This window comes from Coregonus clupeaformis, chromosome 33 (genome assembly GCF_020615455.1).
Source record: "Coregonus clupeaformis isolate EN_2021a chromosome 33, ASM2061545v1, whole genome shotgun sequence".
NCBI lineage: Eukaryota > Metazoa > Chordata > Actinopteri > Salmoniformes > Salmonidae > Coregonus > Coregonus clupeaformis.
In genome coordinates this window covers 5,452,588-5,471,233 of record NC_059224.1, presented here as the reverse complement: position 1 = coordinate 5,471,233, position 18,646 = coordinate 5,452,588, and the positions used below count along the sequence as shown (strand labels likewise).

Sequence of the window (18,646 nt, the reverse complement as noted above, 5' to 3'; positions counted from 1 at the left end):
ATTATTTATATTTACGCCGCCATAAATCTGATTATATGGTATCTCCCAGTGACCTTTGACATTTTAGCGGCAAACATGTCTGCTTCGATGAAAGAAGTGTGGACAATCGTTGCTAAAAATGTCATAATATTATAACGTTAGACTCTTCATGTTATTGAATTTTTTGCTCAGTTGAAGTTAAAACGTATATGGCACTTGATGGTATGTTACTCGTTAGTCTATTGCCCATTGTAATAGTAACATTTGCCTGCTAGCAAACTTAGCATGCTAGCTAACGTTAGCTAGCTGGGACTGCTAACAATGACTTTAGCTTGGGATCTCTTAACTAGTTAACGTTAGTCCTGTATGATAAATAGTGTTAATATGGCTAGTAAATCTTGAAACTGCTGTGAAGTTGTATCATGTCCGTACCATTTAGGGACCATGGCTGTTTACATTTTTCTGTTTACAATACATGCATGCCTCAGTCATATTGCTGCATGTGAAAGTGGTTCAAAATATAATCTTGTTAATAGCTTGTTAACTAATGGTTCTATGTCTCTGCAGTATGATAACTGAGGAAAATGACGTCTATTATCAAACTGACTGCTGTGTCAGGGGTGCAGGAGGAGTCTGCCCTCTGCTACCTGCTGCAGGTGGATGAGTTCCGCTTCCTCCTGGACTGTGGCTGGGATGAGAGCTTTTCCATGGACATCATTGATGCCATGAAAAGGTAGAAAGTCCCATCATAATCTAAGCCAGTAGTTCTCAATGGTGTATTTGGCATATCAAAAGGGAGTACTTGGGAAGACTCAGAACATAGGCCTAATGATTGGGTACACATCGGGCAGGGCAAAATGTTATTGGAGTTACGAATTGAGAATCTCTGATGTAAGCTATCTAGAAATCCCCACCACAGTCTTAATTGAATGGACTCCTAAAGTCAACAACTAGAACTTTCCCCAGTCAATCAGATCTCTAACGGGCCATTCCTTCTCCTCTCCAGGTATGTCCACCAGGTCGACGCGGTGCTCCTCTCCCATCCCGACCCCCTGCACCTGGGGGCCCTGCCCTACGCTGTGGGCAAGCTGGGCCTCAACTGCCCCATATACGCCACCATCCCCGTCTACAAGATGGGTCAGATGTTCATGTATGACCTGTATCAGGTGAGACAGAGGTGTGTTAACCTGGTCCCAGATCAGTTTGTGCTGTCTTGCCAACGCTGCAAGACAGCACAAACAGAACTGGGATCAGGCTAGGGGATGTATGCAATGTCCTATGCCAGCTCTCCCAAACTCGGTCCTGGGGACCCCAAGGGGTGCACGTTGTGTTTTTTGTCCTAGCACTAGACAGCTGATTAAAATAATCTAAGCTTGATGATTATTTCAATCAGCTGTGTAGTGCTAGGGCAAAAACCAAAAGGGGGGAAGTACAAGAGGTAACAATGCACTGTAAAACTATTCTCACTATTGTGATATGTTGTTTTGGTAGTCACGCAACAACACTGAGGACTTCAACCTGTTCACCCTGGATGATGTGGACTGCGCTTTCGACAAAATCCAGCAGTTGAAGTACTCCCAGATTGTCAACCTGAAAGGTCAGTAATCCATGTATCAGTGTTACATAATGACTCAATTATAATATATAATTTCTATTGACTCCTGCTGAGTAATGTACTGTATCTGTTCAAACCATAACACTGGTCTACAGTAATCCATATTTCCTATTTGACAGGGAAAGGACATGGTCTGTCCAATTTCTATTGACTCCTGTTTTATTCATCTCTTTGTTCTAGCAAAAAACACTGGTTCAATTGACCTTTCTACTTTTTGTTGACAGGGAAAGGACATGGTCTGTCCATCACTCCACTTCCTGCTGGTCACATGATTGGAGGGACCATCTGGAAGATTGTGAAGGATGGGGAGGAGGAGATTGTTTACGCTGTGGACTTCAACCACAAAAGAGAGATGTGAGTAGAGAGAGGGAGAGAGATGTGAGTAGAGAGAGGGAGAGAGATGTGAGTAGAGGGGAAGAGAGATGTGAGTAGAGGGGAAGAGAGATGTGAGTAGAGGGGAAGAGAGATGTGAGTAGAGGGGGAAGAGAGATGTGAGTAGAGGGGGAAGAGAGGTGTGAGTAGAGGGGGAAGAGAGGTGTGAGTAGAGGGGGAAGAGAAGTGTGAGTAGAGGGGGAAGAGAAGTGTGAGTAGAGGGGGAAGAGAGGTGTGAGTAGAGGGGAAGAGGTAGATGTGAGTAGAAGGGAAAGAGAGTAGGGCCGTCCCCGACCTAAAAAAACAAGATATTGGTCGACCGAGAGTCGTCTGTTCTTTCGACCAATCAATTGGTCTAAATGTGATTTTACATTTACTTATACATCATTTAGCAGACGCCCTTATCCAGAGCGACTTACAATCATGTGTATATATATTTTTCCATATATAGACACATCCTATGTGTTTTAATCAAATCAACTATATGCACTGAGCTTGTCTGATGCTTTAAGTGCACAGATGACTAGAGGGAGTCCGACTGCAATTTATTTGATTGTGCTGGGCTCAGACTTGCTGTGCTGTGTTAAAAAAAAAAAGACAGCGAGTGACTGTGTGACTAGCACCCGTTGTCTCTCTCCTCCCTGCTGCAGTGACCACCACAGCATATCAACATGTTTATCATGCTGTCCGTGTTGCTGAACCTGCAAAATAATTACAGCCATTTCTGACTGAACAGTTCTGTTAACGAAATCCCTCATTTGTTTAGGAAAAACATTCCCTATTTCCTCAATCCTTGCTCTCTTTACGTGACACATGTATGCATCGCATGCACGTGACCAATAGGGCCTGACCTAATAGCATATCATAATCACATTAATAAATTGGTTATAACAAACTCTGAACACCGGAACGCATGTGACAGCAAAATGGATGCAGATGACGTGACAAACTGGAAACGGGGGAATGTTTACTGGTTGCTCAGGAGGTAAAGGGGAAGTCAGATGTGTGGAATAAATTTGACTAGTTGTGGAAAATACTGGCGATCAAGAAAAAGAAGGTAAGGATCAAGCGATGCGTGCATATTATGTGTGCCAAACAGGTGCTGTTAGATTACAATATAATTTTTCTGACCTTTTGGAACAACACTAAATAAATAATAAGCGTACCGTAGAGTCTGTACGTTTTATTACTTTTTTGGAAAGCCTTTATTACAGCAAAGACTAAAAACAGTCGCATGCATTCGTGAATGCAGTTACCAACATGGAATGGTTTATTTACTAATTATTCAAGGGTCGCTTTGTTATTTTAAAACTAAAATGCTTGATTGCATTTAAAGTCATGAATGACTCATGCTGTGTGATGACATGAATTATTGATTGATACAGTAGTAGCCTATATAAGTATTGAAATAAAGGCCTAAGTTACAGTATTAAGTCTAAACAGGATGCGCTCTTAAACCTACAGCTCGATGGTGGTTATACAAGGCTGCTATACTAAGTCTACTAATGATAATGACAATGATGTAATGATGATCACAATAATAATAGTAATAATAACAATAAGAAGGAGAAGGAGGATTATTATTAATAATATTATTTTTCTAACAATCTGGAAGTGTAAACAACACAAAATAAATTATAAATAATACCAGAGAGGCTGTTCTAACGAAAAAAAAGTGTAAAGCCTTTATTACAGCATAGCAAAGATTAATAACAGCCAAATTCGTGAAATTGTTTATCAGACATGTTGTGGTTGCGTGAGGCTTGGTCCGCAAGGAATCAGTAGGCTATTAAACAAACACTCGAGATGTGAGAGGAGAGATGTGAGTAGAGGGGATAGAAAGAGAGAGATGTGAGTAGAGAGAAGGAGAGAGTTGTGAAAAGTGATAGAGATGAGTAGAGTGAGAGAGATGTGTGAGAGAGAGATGAGAGAGGGAAAGAGCATGTATTGTAGCTGCTGAAATGTATTTTTAGACTTTCTTAATGTTACCTCGTCACCAATTTGTTGGCCGTATTTTGTATGTTCTATTGGCTAGAGGAGAGGGGGAAAGATGGTTAGTGTTTTCTGTTTCTTTTCTCCAGCCACCTGAATGGGTGTACGTTGGAGTCGGTGAGTCGTCCCTCCCTCCTCATCACAGACTCCTTCAATGCTACATACGTGCAGCCGCGTCGCAAGCAAAGGGACGAGCAGCTCCTTAGTAAGTTAATCAACACTCAATCATCTGCAATCCTAGCCTGGTCACAGATATGTTTGTGCTGTCTTACCAACTCTTGTGGTCACTGGCACGTCATGACCAGCGGAGTTGGCCAGACAACACAAAGAGATCTGGGACCAGGCTACAGTAATACCTATCGGTTGAATCTTTAAAAAAATACTGATTGGCCAATCGTCCGTCCGCCCCCCCCCCCTTCAGCCAATGTGATGGAGACCCTACGCGGCGACGGCAACGTGCTGATCGCGGTGGATACGGCAGGCCGTGTGCTGGAACTCGCTCAGCTGCTGGACCAGATCTGGAGGACGAAGGACGCTGGGCTGGGGGTCTACTCTCTGGCCCTGCTCAACAACGTCAGCTACAACGTGGTGGAGTTCTCCAAGTCTCAGGTCTGAGCATCACACATACCCTTTCATGACATTTACGTCATTTAGCAGACGCTCTTATCCAGAGCGACTTACAAATTGGTACATTCACCTTATAGCCAGTGGGATAACCACTTTACAAAGTTTTTTTTGGGGGTAGAAGGATTACTTTATCCTATCCCAGGTATTCCTTAAAGAGGTGGGGTTTCAAGTGTCTCCGGAAGGTGGTGAGTGACTCCGCTGTCCTGGCGTTGTGAGGGAGCTTGTTCCACCATTGGGGTGCCAGAGCAGCGACAGTTTTGACTGGGCTGAGCGGGAACTGTGCTTCCGCAGAGGTAGGGGGGCCAGCAGGCCAGAGGTGGATGAAAGCAATGCCCTCGTTTGGGTGTAGGGACTGATCAGAGCCTGAAGGTACTGAGGTGCCGTTCCCCTCACAGCTCCGTAGGCAAGCACCATGGTCTTGTAGCAGATGCAAGCTTCAACTGGAAGCCAGTGGAGTGTGCGGAGGAGCGAGGTGACGTGAGAGAACTTGGGAAGGTTGAACACCAGACGTCTGCGGCATTCTGGATGAGTTGTAGGGGTTTAATGGCACAGGCAGGGAGCCCAGCCAACAGCGAGTTGCAGTAATCCAGACTGGAGATGACAAGTGCCTGGATTAGGACCTGTGCTGCTTCCTGTGTAAGGCAGGGTCGTACTCTCCGAATGTTGTAGAGCATGAACCTACAGGATAGGGTCACCGCCTTGATGTTAGCGGAGAACGACATGGTGTTGTCCAGGGTCACGCCAAGGCTCTTCGCACTCTGGGAGGAGGACACAACGGAGTTGTCAACCGTGATGGCGAGATCATGGAACGGGCAGTCCTTCCCCGGGAGGAAGAGCAGCTCCGTCTTGCCAAGGTTCAGCTTGAGGTGGTGATCCGTCATCCACACTGATATGTCTGCCAGACATGCAGAGATGCGATTCGCCACCTGGTTATCAGAAAGGAGAAGATTAGTTGTGTGTCGTCTGCGTAGCAATGATAGGAGAGGCCATGTGAGGATATGACAGAGCCAAGTGACTTGGTGTATAGCGGGAATAGGAGAGGGCCTAGAACTGAGCCCTGGGGGACACCAGTGGTGAGAGCATGTGGTGCGGAGACAGCTTCTCGCCACGCCACTTGGTAGGAGGGACCGGTCAGGTAGGACGCAATCCAAGAGTGAGCTGCGCCGGAGATGCCCAGCTCGGAGAGGGTGGAGTGGAGGATCTGATGGTTCACAGTATCAAAGGCAGCAGACAGGTCTAGAAGGACAAGAGCAGAGGAGAGAGAGTTAGCTTTAGCAGTGCGGAGAGCCTCCGTGCCCCAGAGAAGAGCAGTCTCAGTTGAATGACCAGTCTTGAAACCTGACTGGTTTGGATCAAGAAGGTCATTCTGAGAGAGATAGCAAGAGAGTTGGCTAAAGACGGCACGCTCAAGGGTTTTGGAGAGAAAAGAAAGAAGGGATACTGGTCTGTAGTTGTTGACATCAGAGGGATCGAGTGTTGGTTTTTTGAGAAGGGGTGCAACTCTCGCTCTCTTGAAGACGGAAGGGACATAGCCAGCGGTCAAGGATGAGTTGATGAGCGAGGTGAGGTAAGGAAGAAGGTCACCGGAGATGGTCTGGAGAAGAGAGGAGGGGATAGGGTCAAGCGGGCAGGTTGTTGGGCGGCCGGCCGTCACAAGTCGCAAGATTTTATCTGGAGAGAGAGGGGAGAAAGAAGTCAAAGCATAGGGTAGGGCAGTGTGAGCAGGACCAGCAGTGTCATTTGACTTAACAAACGAGGATCGGATGTCGTCAACCTTCTTTTCAAAATGGTTGACGAAGTCATCCACAGAGAGGGAGGAGGGGGATTCAGCAGGGAGGAGAAGGTGGAAAAGAGCTTCCTAGGGTTAGAGGCAGATGCTTGGAATTTAGAGTGGTAGAAAGTGGCTTTAGCAGCAGAAACAGATGAAGAAAATGTAGAGAGGAGGGAGTGAAAAGATGCCAGGTCCGCAGGGAGTCTAGTTTTCCTCCATTTCCTGTTCTGTGAGCTCGCAATGAGTCATCAAGCCACGGAGCTGGAGGGGAGGACCGAGCCGGCCGGGAGGATAGGGGACATAGAGAGTCAAAGGATGCAGAAAGGGATGAGTGGAGGGTTGAGGAGGCAGAATCAGGAGATTGGAGGGAGAAGGATTGAGCAGAGGGAAGAGATGATAGGATGGAAGAGGAGAGAGTAGCGGGAGAGAGAGAGCGAAGGTTGCGACGGTGAATTACCATCTGAGTAGGGGCAGAGTGAGTAGTGTTGGAGGAGAGCGAGAGAGAAAAGGATACAAAGTAGTGGTCGGAGACATGGAGGGGAGTTGCAGTGAGATTAGTAGAAGAACAGCATCCAGTAAAGATGAGGTCAAGCGTATTGCCTGCCTTGTGAGTAGGGGGGGACGGTGAGAGGGTGAGGTCAGGAGAGGAGTGGAAAGAAGGAGGCAGAGAGAAATGAGTCAAAGGTAGACGTAGGGAGGTTAAAGTCCCCCAGAACTGTGAGGGGTGAGCCATCCTCAGGAAAGGAACTTGTCAAGGCGTCAAGCTCATTGATGAACTCTCCAAGGGAACCTGGAGGGCGATAAATTATAAGGATTTTAAGCTTGAATGGGCTAGTGACTGTGACAGCATGGAATTCAAATGAGGAGATAGACAAATGGGTCAGGGGAAAAATAGAAAATGTCCACTTGGGAGAGATGAGGATTCCTGTGCCACCACCCCGCTGACCAGATGCTCTCGGGGTATGCGAGAACACATGGTCAGACGAGGAGAGAGCAGTAGGAGTAGCAGTGTTTTCAGTGGTAATCCATGTTTCCGTCAACGCCAAGAAGTCGAGGGACTGGAGGGTAGTATAGGCTGAGATGAACTCTGCCTTGTTGTCAGCAGAACGGCAGTTCCAGAGGCTGCCTGAGACGTGGAACTCCACATGGGTGGTGCGTGCAGGGACCACCAGGTTAGAGAGGCAGGAGCCACGCGGTGTGAGGCGTTTGTATAGCCTGTGCGGAGAGGAGAGAACAGGGATAGACAGAGGCATAGTTGACAGGCTACAGAAAATGGCTACAATAATGCAAAGGAGATCGGAATGAAATTAACTAAACATCTGGAAAAGGAGAGAGCGGGGCCTCCCTCACCACAACACCCAAATATAACTCTCCCAACTTCCACCTCAGAAACTATAATTGTTGTAAACTACAGCGGTTCAATGTTTTCTAGGAATAGACTAACTTAGTTTATTCAGCTAGCTAACATGGTACAGTATTCTTCCGTGAAAATTGTCCAGGGCACCTAGTCATAAGACGCCACAGCCAGCTAGCATGCCGGACTCCAACAACACGGTTTAGCACCAATACTCGGCCACAACAAACCACCAGTGTGTCAACACGCCAAGCAGATCATTCGTGTCCGTGTCTAACGTTGTGGGTTAGTCCTGACAGCTTGAGCGAGTCCGTCGTCAACATGACCATACAGTACCAGACAAATCTGAGTGTGTGCTTCAGCTTCCTGGAGTGCCAGATGGGTGGGATTTGCATTGGTTCAGTTGCATCATGCGAGCTCAAGCGAGCACAGCTAAAAAGTATTTGAAAGATCTCAAATGTTTTTCCCCAGGTCCAGTACCATATACACTTCTGTTCAAAAGTTTTGGGTCACTTAGAAATGTCCTTGTTTTCGAAAGAAAATCAATTTTTTTATCGATTTAAAATAACATCAAATTGATCCGAAATACAGTGTAGACATTGTTAATGTTGTAAATGGCTATTGTAGCTGGAAACCGCTGATTTAATGGAATATCTACATAGGCGTACAGAGGCCCATTATCAGCAACCATCTGTCCTGTGTTCCAATGACACGTTGTGTTTGCTAATCGAAGTTTATCATTTTTAAAGGCTAATTGATCATTAGAAAACCCTTTTGCAATTCTGTTAGCACAGCTGAAAACTGTTGTGCTGATTAAAGAAGCAATAAAACTGGCCTTCTTGAGACTAGTTGAGTATCTGGAACATCAGCAATTGTGGGTTCGATTACAGGCTCAAAATGGCCAGAAACAAATAACTTTCTTCTGAAACTCGTCAGTCTATTCTTGTTCTGAGAAATGAAGGCTATTCCATGCGAGAAATTGCCAAGAAACTGAAGATCTCGTACAACGCTGTGTACTACTCCCTTTACAGAACAGCGCAAACTGGCTCTAACCAGAATAGAAAGAGGAGTGGGAAGCCCCTGTGCACAACTGAGCAAGAGGACAAATACAATAGTGTCTAGTTTGAGAAACAGACGCCTCACAGGTCCTCAACTGGCAGCTTCATTAAATAGTACCCGCAAAACACCAGTCTCAACATCAACAGTGAAGAGGCGACTCCGGGATGCTGACCTTCTAGGCAGAGTTGCAAAGAAAAAGCCATATCTCAGACTGGCCAATAAAAAGAAAATATTAAGATGGGCCAAAGAACATAGACACTGGACAGAGGAAGATTGGAAAAAAGTGTTATGGACAGACGAATCGAAGTTTGAGGTGTTCGGATAACAAAGAAGAACATTTGTGAGACGCAGACCAAATGAAAAGATGCTGGAGGAGTGCTTGATGCCATCTGTCAAGCATGGTGGAGGCAATGTGATGGTCTGGGGGTGCTTTGGTGGTGGTAAAGTGGGAGATTTGTACAGGGTAAAAGGGATCTTGAAGAAGGAAGGCTATCACTCCAGCCAATTTCCTCCTACAACAGGACAATGACCCAAAGCACAGCTCCAAACTATTCAATAACTATTTAGGGAAGAAGCAGTCAGCTTGTATTCTGTCCATAATGGAGTGGCCAGCACAGTCACCGGATCTCAACCCTATTGAGCTGTTTTGGGAGCAGCTTGACCGTGTGGTACGTAAGAAGTGCCCATCAAGCCAATCCAACTTGTGGGAGGTGCTTCAGGAAGCATGGGGTGAAATCTCTTCAGATTGCGTCAACAAATTGACATCTAGAATGCCAAAGATCTGCAAGGCTGTAATTGCTGCAAATGGAGGATTCTTTGACGAAAGCTTGAAGGACACAATTATTATTTATATTTAAAAATCATTATTTCTAACCTTGTCAATGACTACATTTTCCTATGCATTTTGCTATATTTCCTATTCAAACTCATTTAATGTATGTTTTCATGGAAAACAAGGACATTTCTAAGTGACCCCAAACTTTTGAGCGGTAGTGAACATATGTGTGCTTATATTCACTTTTCAATTGTGCTCACTACTCATTCATATGGGGTTTCATTTGTAACACATTTGTAACATGCTGTGTCTTTTGAAAGATAGTAAAATGTTTGCATTTTGTGGCATGGAATTAATATTTTTCGCAAAATGTAGCATGTCACAAACGGTAGCCCAAACAGTCTGTGTCGCATCACTCTGTCATTGTAATAGGTGTGACTCTGTTATACTCTCCCCTACAGGTGGAGTGGATGAGTGACAAGCTGATGCGCTGCTTCGAAGACAAGCGCAACAACCCCTTCCAGTTCCGCCACCTGTCCCTCTGCCACAGCCTGGCCGACCTGGCCCGCGTGCCCAGCCCCAAGGTGGTGCTCTGCAGCCAGCCCGACCTGGAGTCTGGCTTCTCCCGCGAGCTCTTCATCCAATGGTGTCAGGACGCCAAGAACTCTGTGATCCTTACCTACCGTACCACACCTGGCACCCTGGGCCGCTACCTCATCGACAACCCCGGGGAGAAGATGCTGGACCTGGAGGTGAAACTATAAGAGAAGGCTTTAGGGAAGAAGAGCGGCCATGTTGGCTCAGAGTTTTGGATTGATCTGTTTTAGTGCAGCGTGTCCATATGGCTCTTCCTGTCTCAACTCAAGCGTGGAAACAGCTTGATGTGTCACACTGGCTTTCTCAACGCCCCCCTTCCCCTTCATTTATTTTCCTTGTCATGTTGACAGATTAGGAAACGGGTGAAGCTGGAAGGCAGGGAGCTGGAAGAATACCTGGAGAAAGAGAGAATGAAGAAGGAAGCTGCCAAAAAACTTGAAGAAGAAAAAGAGTGAGTCACTGACACTTTCTTTATTTCTGGCCTGTTCATATTTACAATACTACAGCACTGTGAATAATATTCTTCCAGGTGGGTTAGTGGTATTGTTTAGCTGTTTTCTGTGTGTTTGTATGTGTGCGCACAAATTTAATTTCAGTCATTTAGTAGACGCTCTTATACAGAGCAACTAACAGTGCATCCATTTTAAGGTAACTAGGTGAGACCACCACATAACAGCACAGTTGGTGTCCATGAATGAAGATGTGTTTGTCTTTGTGGTGACAAAACACAGCGAGATTGTGCGTGTCTAATATATTTGTGTCTATCTCAGGGTGGACTTGGACTCGAGTGACGAGAGCGACATGGAGGATGACCTGGAGCTGCCAGCGGTAGTGAAGACCAAACACCACGACCTCATGATGAAGGGAGACGGCGTCCGCAAGGGCAGCTTCTTCAAACAGGCCAAGAAGTCCTACCCCATGTTCCCCACCCACGAGGAGAGGGTCAAATGGGACGAGTACGGGGAGATCATCAGGTACTGGAGTCAGTGAAGTAGTATTATGGAGCGATCATCAGGTTCTGGAGTCAGTGAACTAGTATTATGGAGCGATCATCAGGTTCTGGAGTCAGTGAACTAGTATTATGGAGCGATCATCAGGTTCTGGAGTCAGTGAACTAGTATTATGGAGCGATCATCAGGTTCTGGAGTCAGTGAACTAGTATTATGGAGCGATCATCAGGTTCTGGAGTCAGTGAACTAGTATTATGGAGCGATCATCAGGTACTGGAGTCAGTGAACTAGTATTATGGAGAGATCAGGTACTGTAGTCAGTGTACTAGTATTATGGAGAGATCAGGTAACGTAGAAACATAGAAAATCGAAACATGAAATCCTTTTGGATAATGAGCTCTAGCTATGCATTGGATTTGTTGTTGTAGCAGCTCCAGATGAGGTCACACAATAAGGTACTAATGACTGTCTGTCTCCAGACCGGAGGACTTCCTGGTACCAGAGCTCCAGGCCACAGAGGAGGAGAAGAACAAGCTGGAGTCGGGCATGGCCAACGGGGACGAACCCATGGACCAAGACTCCTCATCCAAAGTACCCACCAAGTGTACCTCCACTACAGAGAACCTAGAGATCAAGTAAGTGGGCCCACCCACCTAAATGTAGAGCAGACGTATTCAGAGACTCTCACTGCAAAAATCATTCTGATATATATTCTAATGACTTACAAGGAAGGCATATTGCGGAAAAATGTACGTTTGTGATTTTAATTATACTTGTGGACATGCCAAGACTATAAAGTATTTTTTTATTTGCGCAAAATATGAATAGTGCCTTATTATCTTTTTCTAATATGATCCTATAAATAATTGTTTTGACACAAGTTTTATCTTAATAATGCATATTTGAAATATTGAGAAATGATCAATTCTGGTCTGATCTTCCTGTGCAGAGCTAGAGTGACGTACATCGACTACGAGGGCCGCTCGGACGGCGACTCCATCAAGAAGATCATTAACCAGATGAAGCCGCGGCAGCTGGTGATCGTGCACGGGCCCCCCGAGGCCAGCCTGGACCTGGCCGAGTCCTGCAAGGCCTTCACCAAGGACATCAAGGTCTACACGCCGAAGCTGCAGGAGACTGTAGACGCCACCAGTGAGACACACATCTACCAGGTAGAATGTCATACATAAGTCCATGCTCATGCAGGATATTTTTTGACAGATTTTTTTTTACTAATGCCCTGTGAATAATTGAACCATTGATATATATTTTTATGTTATCACAATTCACCAGTCAGAAAGTTGATGTGCTTTAGTAACTGTTACTGTAACTAATCAAACCCAGGTCAAGCCATCTTAGAATTCTGGACCAGACAATGGATCAATTGTGTATAAGGTTTATAATAATATTATAATATATGCCATTTAGCAGACGCTTTTATCCAAAGTGACTTCCAGTCAGGCGTGCATAAATATTACGTATGGGTGGTCCCGGGAATCAAACCCACTATCTTGGCGTTGCAAGCACCATGCTTTACCAACTGAGCTACAGGAGCAGTTTATTTGTGTGCAGAAACGTATAGAAACATGTAAACGTTGAGCTTAACCACTTTCTGTCGTATGTACATAAGATGTTGTATTCTTCTTCCCCAGGTGCGATTGAAAGACTCACTGGTGAGCTCGCTGCAGTTCTGCCGCGCCAAGGACACAGAGCTGGCGTGGATCGACGGTGTACTTGACATGCGTGTGGTCAAGGTGGACACAGGCGTGCTGCCCGAGGAGGGCGTAGTGAAAGGCGAGGAGGTTGTGGAAGACAGCGAGCTGGCCATGGACGTGACCCCTGCTGACCACGCCACAACGGACCATAGCGTGGTTGCACAGCAGCGCGCCATGAAGACGTTGTTTGGCGAGGACGTGCGCGAGCCGTCAGAGGAGAGTGATGTCATCCCCACCCTGGAGCCCCTGCCCGCCCACGAGGTGAGAGAGAGCAAGCGAGAGAGAGCGCTGGCCCCATGGGGAGAGGGAGAGAGAGCGCTGGCCCCATGGGGAGAGGGAGAGAGAGCGCTGGCCCCCGAGGGAGAGGGAGAGAGAGCGCTGGCCCCATGGGGAGAGGGAGAGAGAGCGCTGGCCCCATGGGGAGAGGGAGAGAGAGCGCTGGCCCCGGGGAGAGGGAGAGGGCGCTGACCCCGGGGGGAGAGAGCGCTGGCCCCGAGGGAGAGGGAGCGCTGGCCCCGGGGAAGAGGGAGAGGGAGCGCTGGCCTCGAGGGAGAGGGAGAGGGAGCGCTGGCCCCGGGGGAGAGGGAGAGGGAGAGAGAGCGCTGGCCCCAGGGGAGAGGGAGAGAGAGCGCTGGCCCCGGGGGAGAGGGAGCGCTGGTCCCGGGGGAGTGGAGCGCTGGCCCCGGGGGAGAGGGAGAGGGAGCGCTGGCCCCGGGGGAGAGGGAGCGCTGGCCCCAGGGGAGAGGGAGAGGGAGAGGGAGCGCTGGCCCCGGGGGAGAGGAAGAGAGAGCGCTGGCCCCGGGGGAGAGGGAGAGAGAGCGCTGGCCCCGAGGGAGAGGGAGAGAGAGCGCTGGCCCCAGAGGGAGAGCTGGCCCCCAAGGGAGAGGGAGAGGGAGCGCTGGCCCCGGGGGAGAGGGAGAGAGAGCGCTGGCCCCGGGGGAGAGGGAGAGAGAGCGCTGGCCCCGGGGGAGAGGGAGAGAGAGCGCTGGCCCCAGAGGGAGAGCTGGCCCCCAGGGGGAGAGAGAGACAACAGAGTTGATCCCAGGACTTTTTTATTCAGAGGGGGAAATGATGGGTTCACCTTGTTGGTAAACAGAGAACAATAGGAGAATAGACACAGAGAGCAGCAGAATGGACAGGAAGGAAGCTAGCCTGTGGTTAATTCAGCAAGAGAGAGAAGGGAGTGCACAGATGTCAATACATCTTCAGCATCTTAATCTTTACCAAAACTAAGGTGAAAATGTTATGGTAAACATTGTGATCAACCAAATTTTGATTTCCATATTTCAAAATGAATTAATTATAATATGGTCAAAACTAATGAGATCAGAAGCTGTGTAGTTGTGGTTGCACTTATCCACAGAGAGTCAAACTGATGTGAGATCAGATTTACCAGTATATTAACTGTATGTTTGTTGTTCCACAGAGTGCATTCAGTCCAACTGATCTAAGATCAGAGGTGCATTCAACAAGGGAAATAGTTTGCAAACGTTAGCTAACATATTCCATTTACACTGAGCAAAAATATAAACGCAACATGTAAATGTTGGGCCCATGTTTCATGAGCTGAAATAAAAGATTCCAGAAATATTCCATACGCACAAAAAGCTTATTCCTCTCACAAATTTGTTTACATCCCTCTTAGTGAGCATTTCTCCTTTGCCAAGATAATCCATCCACCTGACAGGTGTGACATATCAAGAAGCTGATTAAACAGCATGATCATTACACAGGTGCACCCTGTGCTGGGGACAATAAAAGGACACTCTAAAATGTGCAGTTTTGTTACAACACAATGCCACAGATTTCTCAAGTTTTGAGGGAGTGTGCAAGTGGCATGCTGACTGCAGGATGATTGTCCACCAGAGCTGTTGCCAGAGAATTGAATGTAAATTTCTCTACCATAAGCCACCTCCAACAATGTTTACCATAAGCTACCTTCAATGTCCAACCGGTTTGCTGATGTCAACGTTGTGAAGAGTGCCCCATGGTGGCGGTGGGGTTATGGTATGGGCAGGCATAAGCTACGGACAACGAACACAATTGCATTGTATCGATGGCAATTTGAATGCACAGGAATACCGTGACAAAATCCTGAGGCCCATTTTTTTTTTTACATATCTGTGACCAACAGATTCATATCTGTATTCCCAGTCGTGAAATCCATAGATTAGGGCCTAATGAATTTATTTCAATTGACTGATTTCCTCATATAAACTGTAACTCAGTAAAATCTTTGAAATTGTTGCATGTTGCGTTTTATTTTTTGAGACGGTAGTGTGCGACAAACGTGTCTGTTTCTGGTCTAAACTGCCGTTACAAATAATCATGTAGTCATGTATAAGTAATAGCAAAGTGATTTACAGTTTGATTATTGCCTGTAAAATGCCACAGTAATCCTTACAAAAAATGTGCTGTTCAATGTTTTACCATAACATTTTGGAATATCCATTCAAATCGTTCAACTGAAATTGTTACTAAGTAACATGTTCGCCGCAAACAGAAGCCTTGTTAAACTCACCTCTGATGTATAGCGACTGTATGGTTTTAGTTCCACAGAGTCCCAATGGTCTGGGATCAGGTGTATAGAAAGATGTGGTTCTAAACCATGCACACCCTGTCTAACTCACAGATCCCAGGCCACCAGTCAGTGTTTATCAACGAGCCGCGCCTGTCCGACTTCAAGCAGGTGCTGCTGAGGGAGGGCATTCAGGCTGAGTTTGTGGGAGGAGTGCTGGTGTGTAACAACATGGTGGCTGTCCGCAGGGTGAGTTTTCCATCCGTCTGTCACCCCCCCCAACACACAGTATGGTTATTCATTCAGCTCTGTGTTCATTCTGCACCAACTCAGTGGCCTTGTGGTTAGTGTCTGCCCTGAGGTTGGGAGTTCGATCCTCGGCCGAGTCATACCAAAGTCTCTGCTTGGCACTCAGCATTAAGGAGATAGATTGGGGGTAAGGCCCTGTGATAGACTAGCGTCCTGTCCAGGGGGTGTACATGAACATCAAGCTGCCACGCTACACAAATAGGAGATAGGCTCCTGCTCCTATGAGCCGTTCCAGCTCGCACTAGCCAAGGCTCCTTCCATTCAGCTCTCTGACAGCATAAGCCAACCCCTTCCCTGACCTGCTACATGAGAAAGGGTAAATAAACCCAAAGGGTGCATGGGGTGGCCTGTTTGTCAACAAAATGACCTATTGTATATATACAGTGGGGAGAACAAGTATTTGATACACTGCCGATTTTTGCAGGTTTTCCTACTTACAAAGCATGTAGAGGTCTGTAATTTTTATCATAGGTACACTTCACTGTGAGAGACGGAATCTAAAACAAAAATCCAGAAAATCACATTGTATGATTTTTAAATAATTAATTTGCATTTTATTGCATGACATAAGTATTTGATCACCTACCAACCAGTAAGAATTCCGGCTCTCACAGACCTGTTAGTTTTTCTTTTTCTTTTTCATTACCTGTATTAACTGCACCTGTTTGAACTCGTTACCTGTATAAAAGACACCTGTCCACACACTCAATCAAACAGACTCCAACCTCTCCACAATGGCCAAGACCAGAGAGCTGTGTAAGGACATCAGGGATAAAATTGTAGACCTGCACAAGGCTGGGATGGGCTACAGGACAATAGGCAAGCAGCATGGTGAGAAGGCAACAACTGTTGGCGCAATTATTAGAAAATGGAAGAAGTTCAAGATGACAGTCAATCACCCTCGGTCTGGGGCTCCATGCAAGATCTCACCTCGTGGGACATCAATGATCATGAGGAAGGTGACGGATCAGCCCAGAACTACACGGCAGGACCTGGTCAATGACCTGAAGAGAGCTGGGACCACAGTCTCAAAGAAAACCATTAGTAACACACTACGCCGTCATGGATTAAAATCCTGCAGCGCACGCAAGGTCCCCCTGCTCAAGCCAGCGCATGTCCAGGCTGTCTGAAATTTGCCAATGACCATCTGGATGATCCAGAGGAGGAATGGGAGAAGGTCATGTGATCTGATGAGACAAAAATAGAGCTTTTTGGTCTAAACTCCACTCGCCGTGTTTGGAGGAAGAAGAAGGATGAGTACAACCCCAAGAACACCATCCCAACCGTGAAGCATGGAGGTGGAAACATCATTCTTTGGGGATGCTTTTCTGCAAAGGGGACAGGACGACTGCACCGTATTGAGGGGAGGATGGATGGGAGCCATGTATCGCGAGATCTTGGCCAACAACCTCCTTCCCTCAGTAAGAGCATTGAAGATGGGTCGTGGCTGGGTCTTCCAGCATGACAACGACCCCGAAACACACAGCCAGGGCAACTAAGGAGTGGCTCCGTAAGAAGCATCTCAAGGTCCTGGAGTGGCCTAGCCAGTCTCCAGACCTGAACCCAATAGAAAATCTTTGGAGGGGAGCTGAAAGTCCGTATTGCCCAGCGACAGCCCCCGAAACCTGAAGGATCTGGAGAAGGTCTGTATGGAGGAGTGGGCCAAAATCCCTGCTGCAGTGTGTGCAAACCTGGTCAAGACCTACAGGAAACGTATGATCTCTGTAATTGCAAACAAAGGTTTCTGTACCAAATATTAAGTTCTGCTTTTCTGATGTATCAAATACTTATGTCATGCAATAAAATGCAAATTAATTACTTAAAAATCATACAATGTGATTTTCTGGATTTTTGTTTTAAATTCCGTCTCTCACAGTTGAAGTGTACCTATGATAAAAATTACAGACCTCTACATGCTTTGTAAGTAGGAAAACCTGCAAAATCGGCAGTGTATCAAATACTTGTTCTCCCCACTGTATCTAACTTGAATTTAATTGAAAAGCAATTCTTATTTATTTACAAGAATGCTCTGGGGAAGGAACGATGACGCGGAAACGACACCATCAATTTTATTCAGAGTTGGCGATTAGCAGTATGCAGTCTGAAGAGCCAAGACTTTAACCTATGTGCCAACAAACCATTTCTGTTTGTGTACAAAAGTCAGCACCACTCAATCTCCATTTCGCGTCTACTTGTGACCCCTCTAACCCTTTTCTCCTCTCCTCTCCTGTACAGACGGAGGCTGGGCGCATCGGCCTGGAGGGATGCCTATGTGATGACTACTATAAGATACGTGAGCTGCTCTATCAGCAGTATGCTGTGCTGTAGGAGAGAGGAGGAGCAGAGATGGTGTCAGCCATGACAGTATCACACAGACATTCCGTTAGGAGGAGAAAGGATGGAGAGGAGAGAGGACTATTACCCAGAGGACCACGGGGTTCTAGGTGTTCTCCACACACAGGCTACCTGAGCTCCCCTCCGGAGTCTCTCCAGCTGTTTGACTTCCAACCGCAATGTTGATTTGTCCTTTTTTCCCCCCTTTAAAAATCTGTTTACTGTTATGTTTGTTGTGCGTCTTTCCCCCCCGCAGTGAGAGACAGATGGGCTCTTCTGGAGTGACCTCTTGATGCGAACACATGATGTGCGAATGAACGATAACCCTTAGGGTCATTTTTACCTCTCCTCAAGCCCCCTCGGCTCTGGACTAGACTGGCTGGCGAGGCGAAAGATCACCACTGGAGAGTCCCAACATCGTTCCACATAGGCTGGAATGGTTTATCAGTGTATCTGTTTTTTTTGTTTCTCATTAAAGCTGCAATATGTAACTTTTCGGGGCGACCCGACCAAATTCACATAGAAATTGAAGTTTTAGATCTGTAATTCTCATTGAAAGCAAGTCTAAGAATTGCTAGATCTGTTCTATTTCTATGCTTCCCGTTCTTACGTTTTGTTTTTGCATCTTTTACTTTCGGATTCGTACACCAGCTTTAAAGATATTTCACAGTGGTTTAAA

General features: G+C 46.5%; 1 protein-coding gene across 1 annotated transcript; it reads left to right on the top strand.

Moving 5' to 3' along the window:
- Positions 1-68: 68 nt before the first annotated feature.
- On the top strand, positions 69-18,494 carry LOC121548542 (cleavage and polyadenylation specificity factor subunit 2). Its single transcript, XM_041860010.1, has 15 exons — positions 69-201; positions 547-712; positions 986-1,145; positions 1,471-1,576; positions 1,819-1,948; positions 4,048-4,163; positions 4,380-4,567; positions 10,006-10,296; positions 10,492-10,592; positions 10,912-11,115; positions 11,571-11,726; positions 12,041-12,263; positions 12,744-13,067; positions 15,439-15,573; positions 17,869-18,494. Exons 2-15 carry the CDS (start codon positions 564-566, stop codon positions 17,959-17,961), a joined length of 2,376 nt encoding a protein of 791 aa, XP_041715944.1. The 5' UTR covers positions 69-201; positions 547-563; the 3' UTR covers positions 17,962-18,494.
- The last annotated feature ends 152 nt before the right edge of the window (positions 18,495-18,646 follow it).

What these genes read in the sequence shown, in the direction of transcription:
- LOC121548542 (XM_041860010.1), top strand. Translation starts at nt 564, where the DNA reads ATGACGTCTATTATCAAACTGACTGCTGTGTCAGGGGTGCAGGAGGAG. An exon ending in AAGGGACGAGCAGCTCCTTA is followed by an intron (nt 4,164 to 4,379) that starts GTAAGTTAATCA and finishes CCCCCCCTTCAG; the next exon opens with CCAATGTGATGGAGACCCTA. An exon ending in ACATGGTGGCTGTCCGCAGG is followed by an intron (nt 15,574 to 17,868) that starts GTGAGTTTTCCA and finishes TCTCCTGTACAG; the next exon opens with ACGGAGGCTGGGCGCATCGG.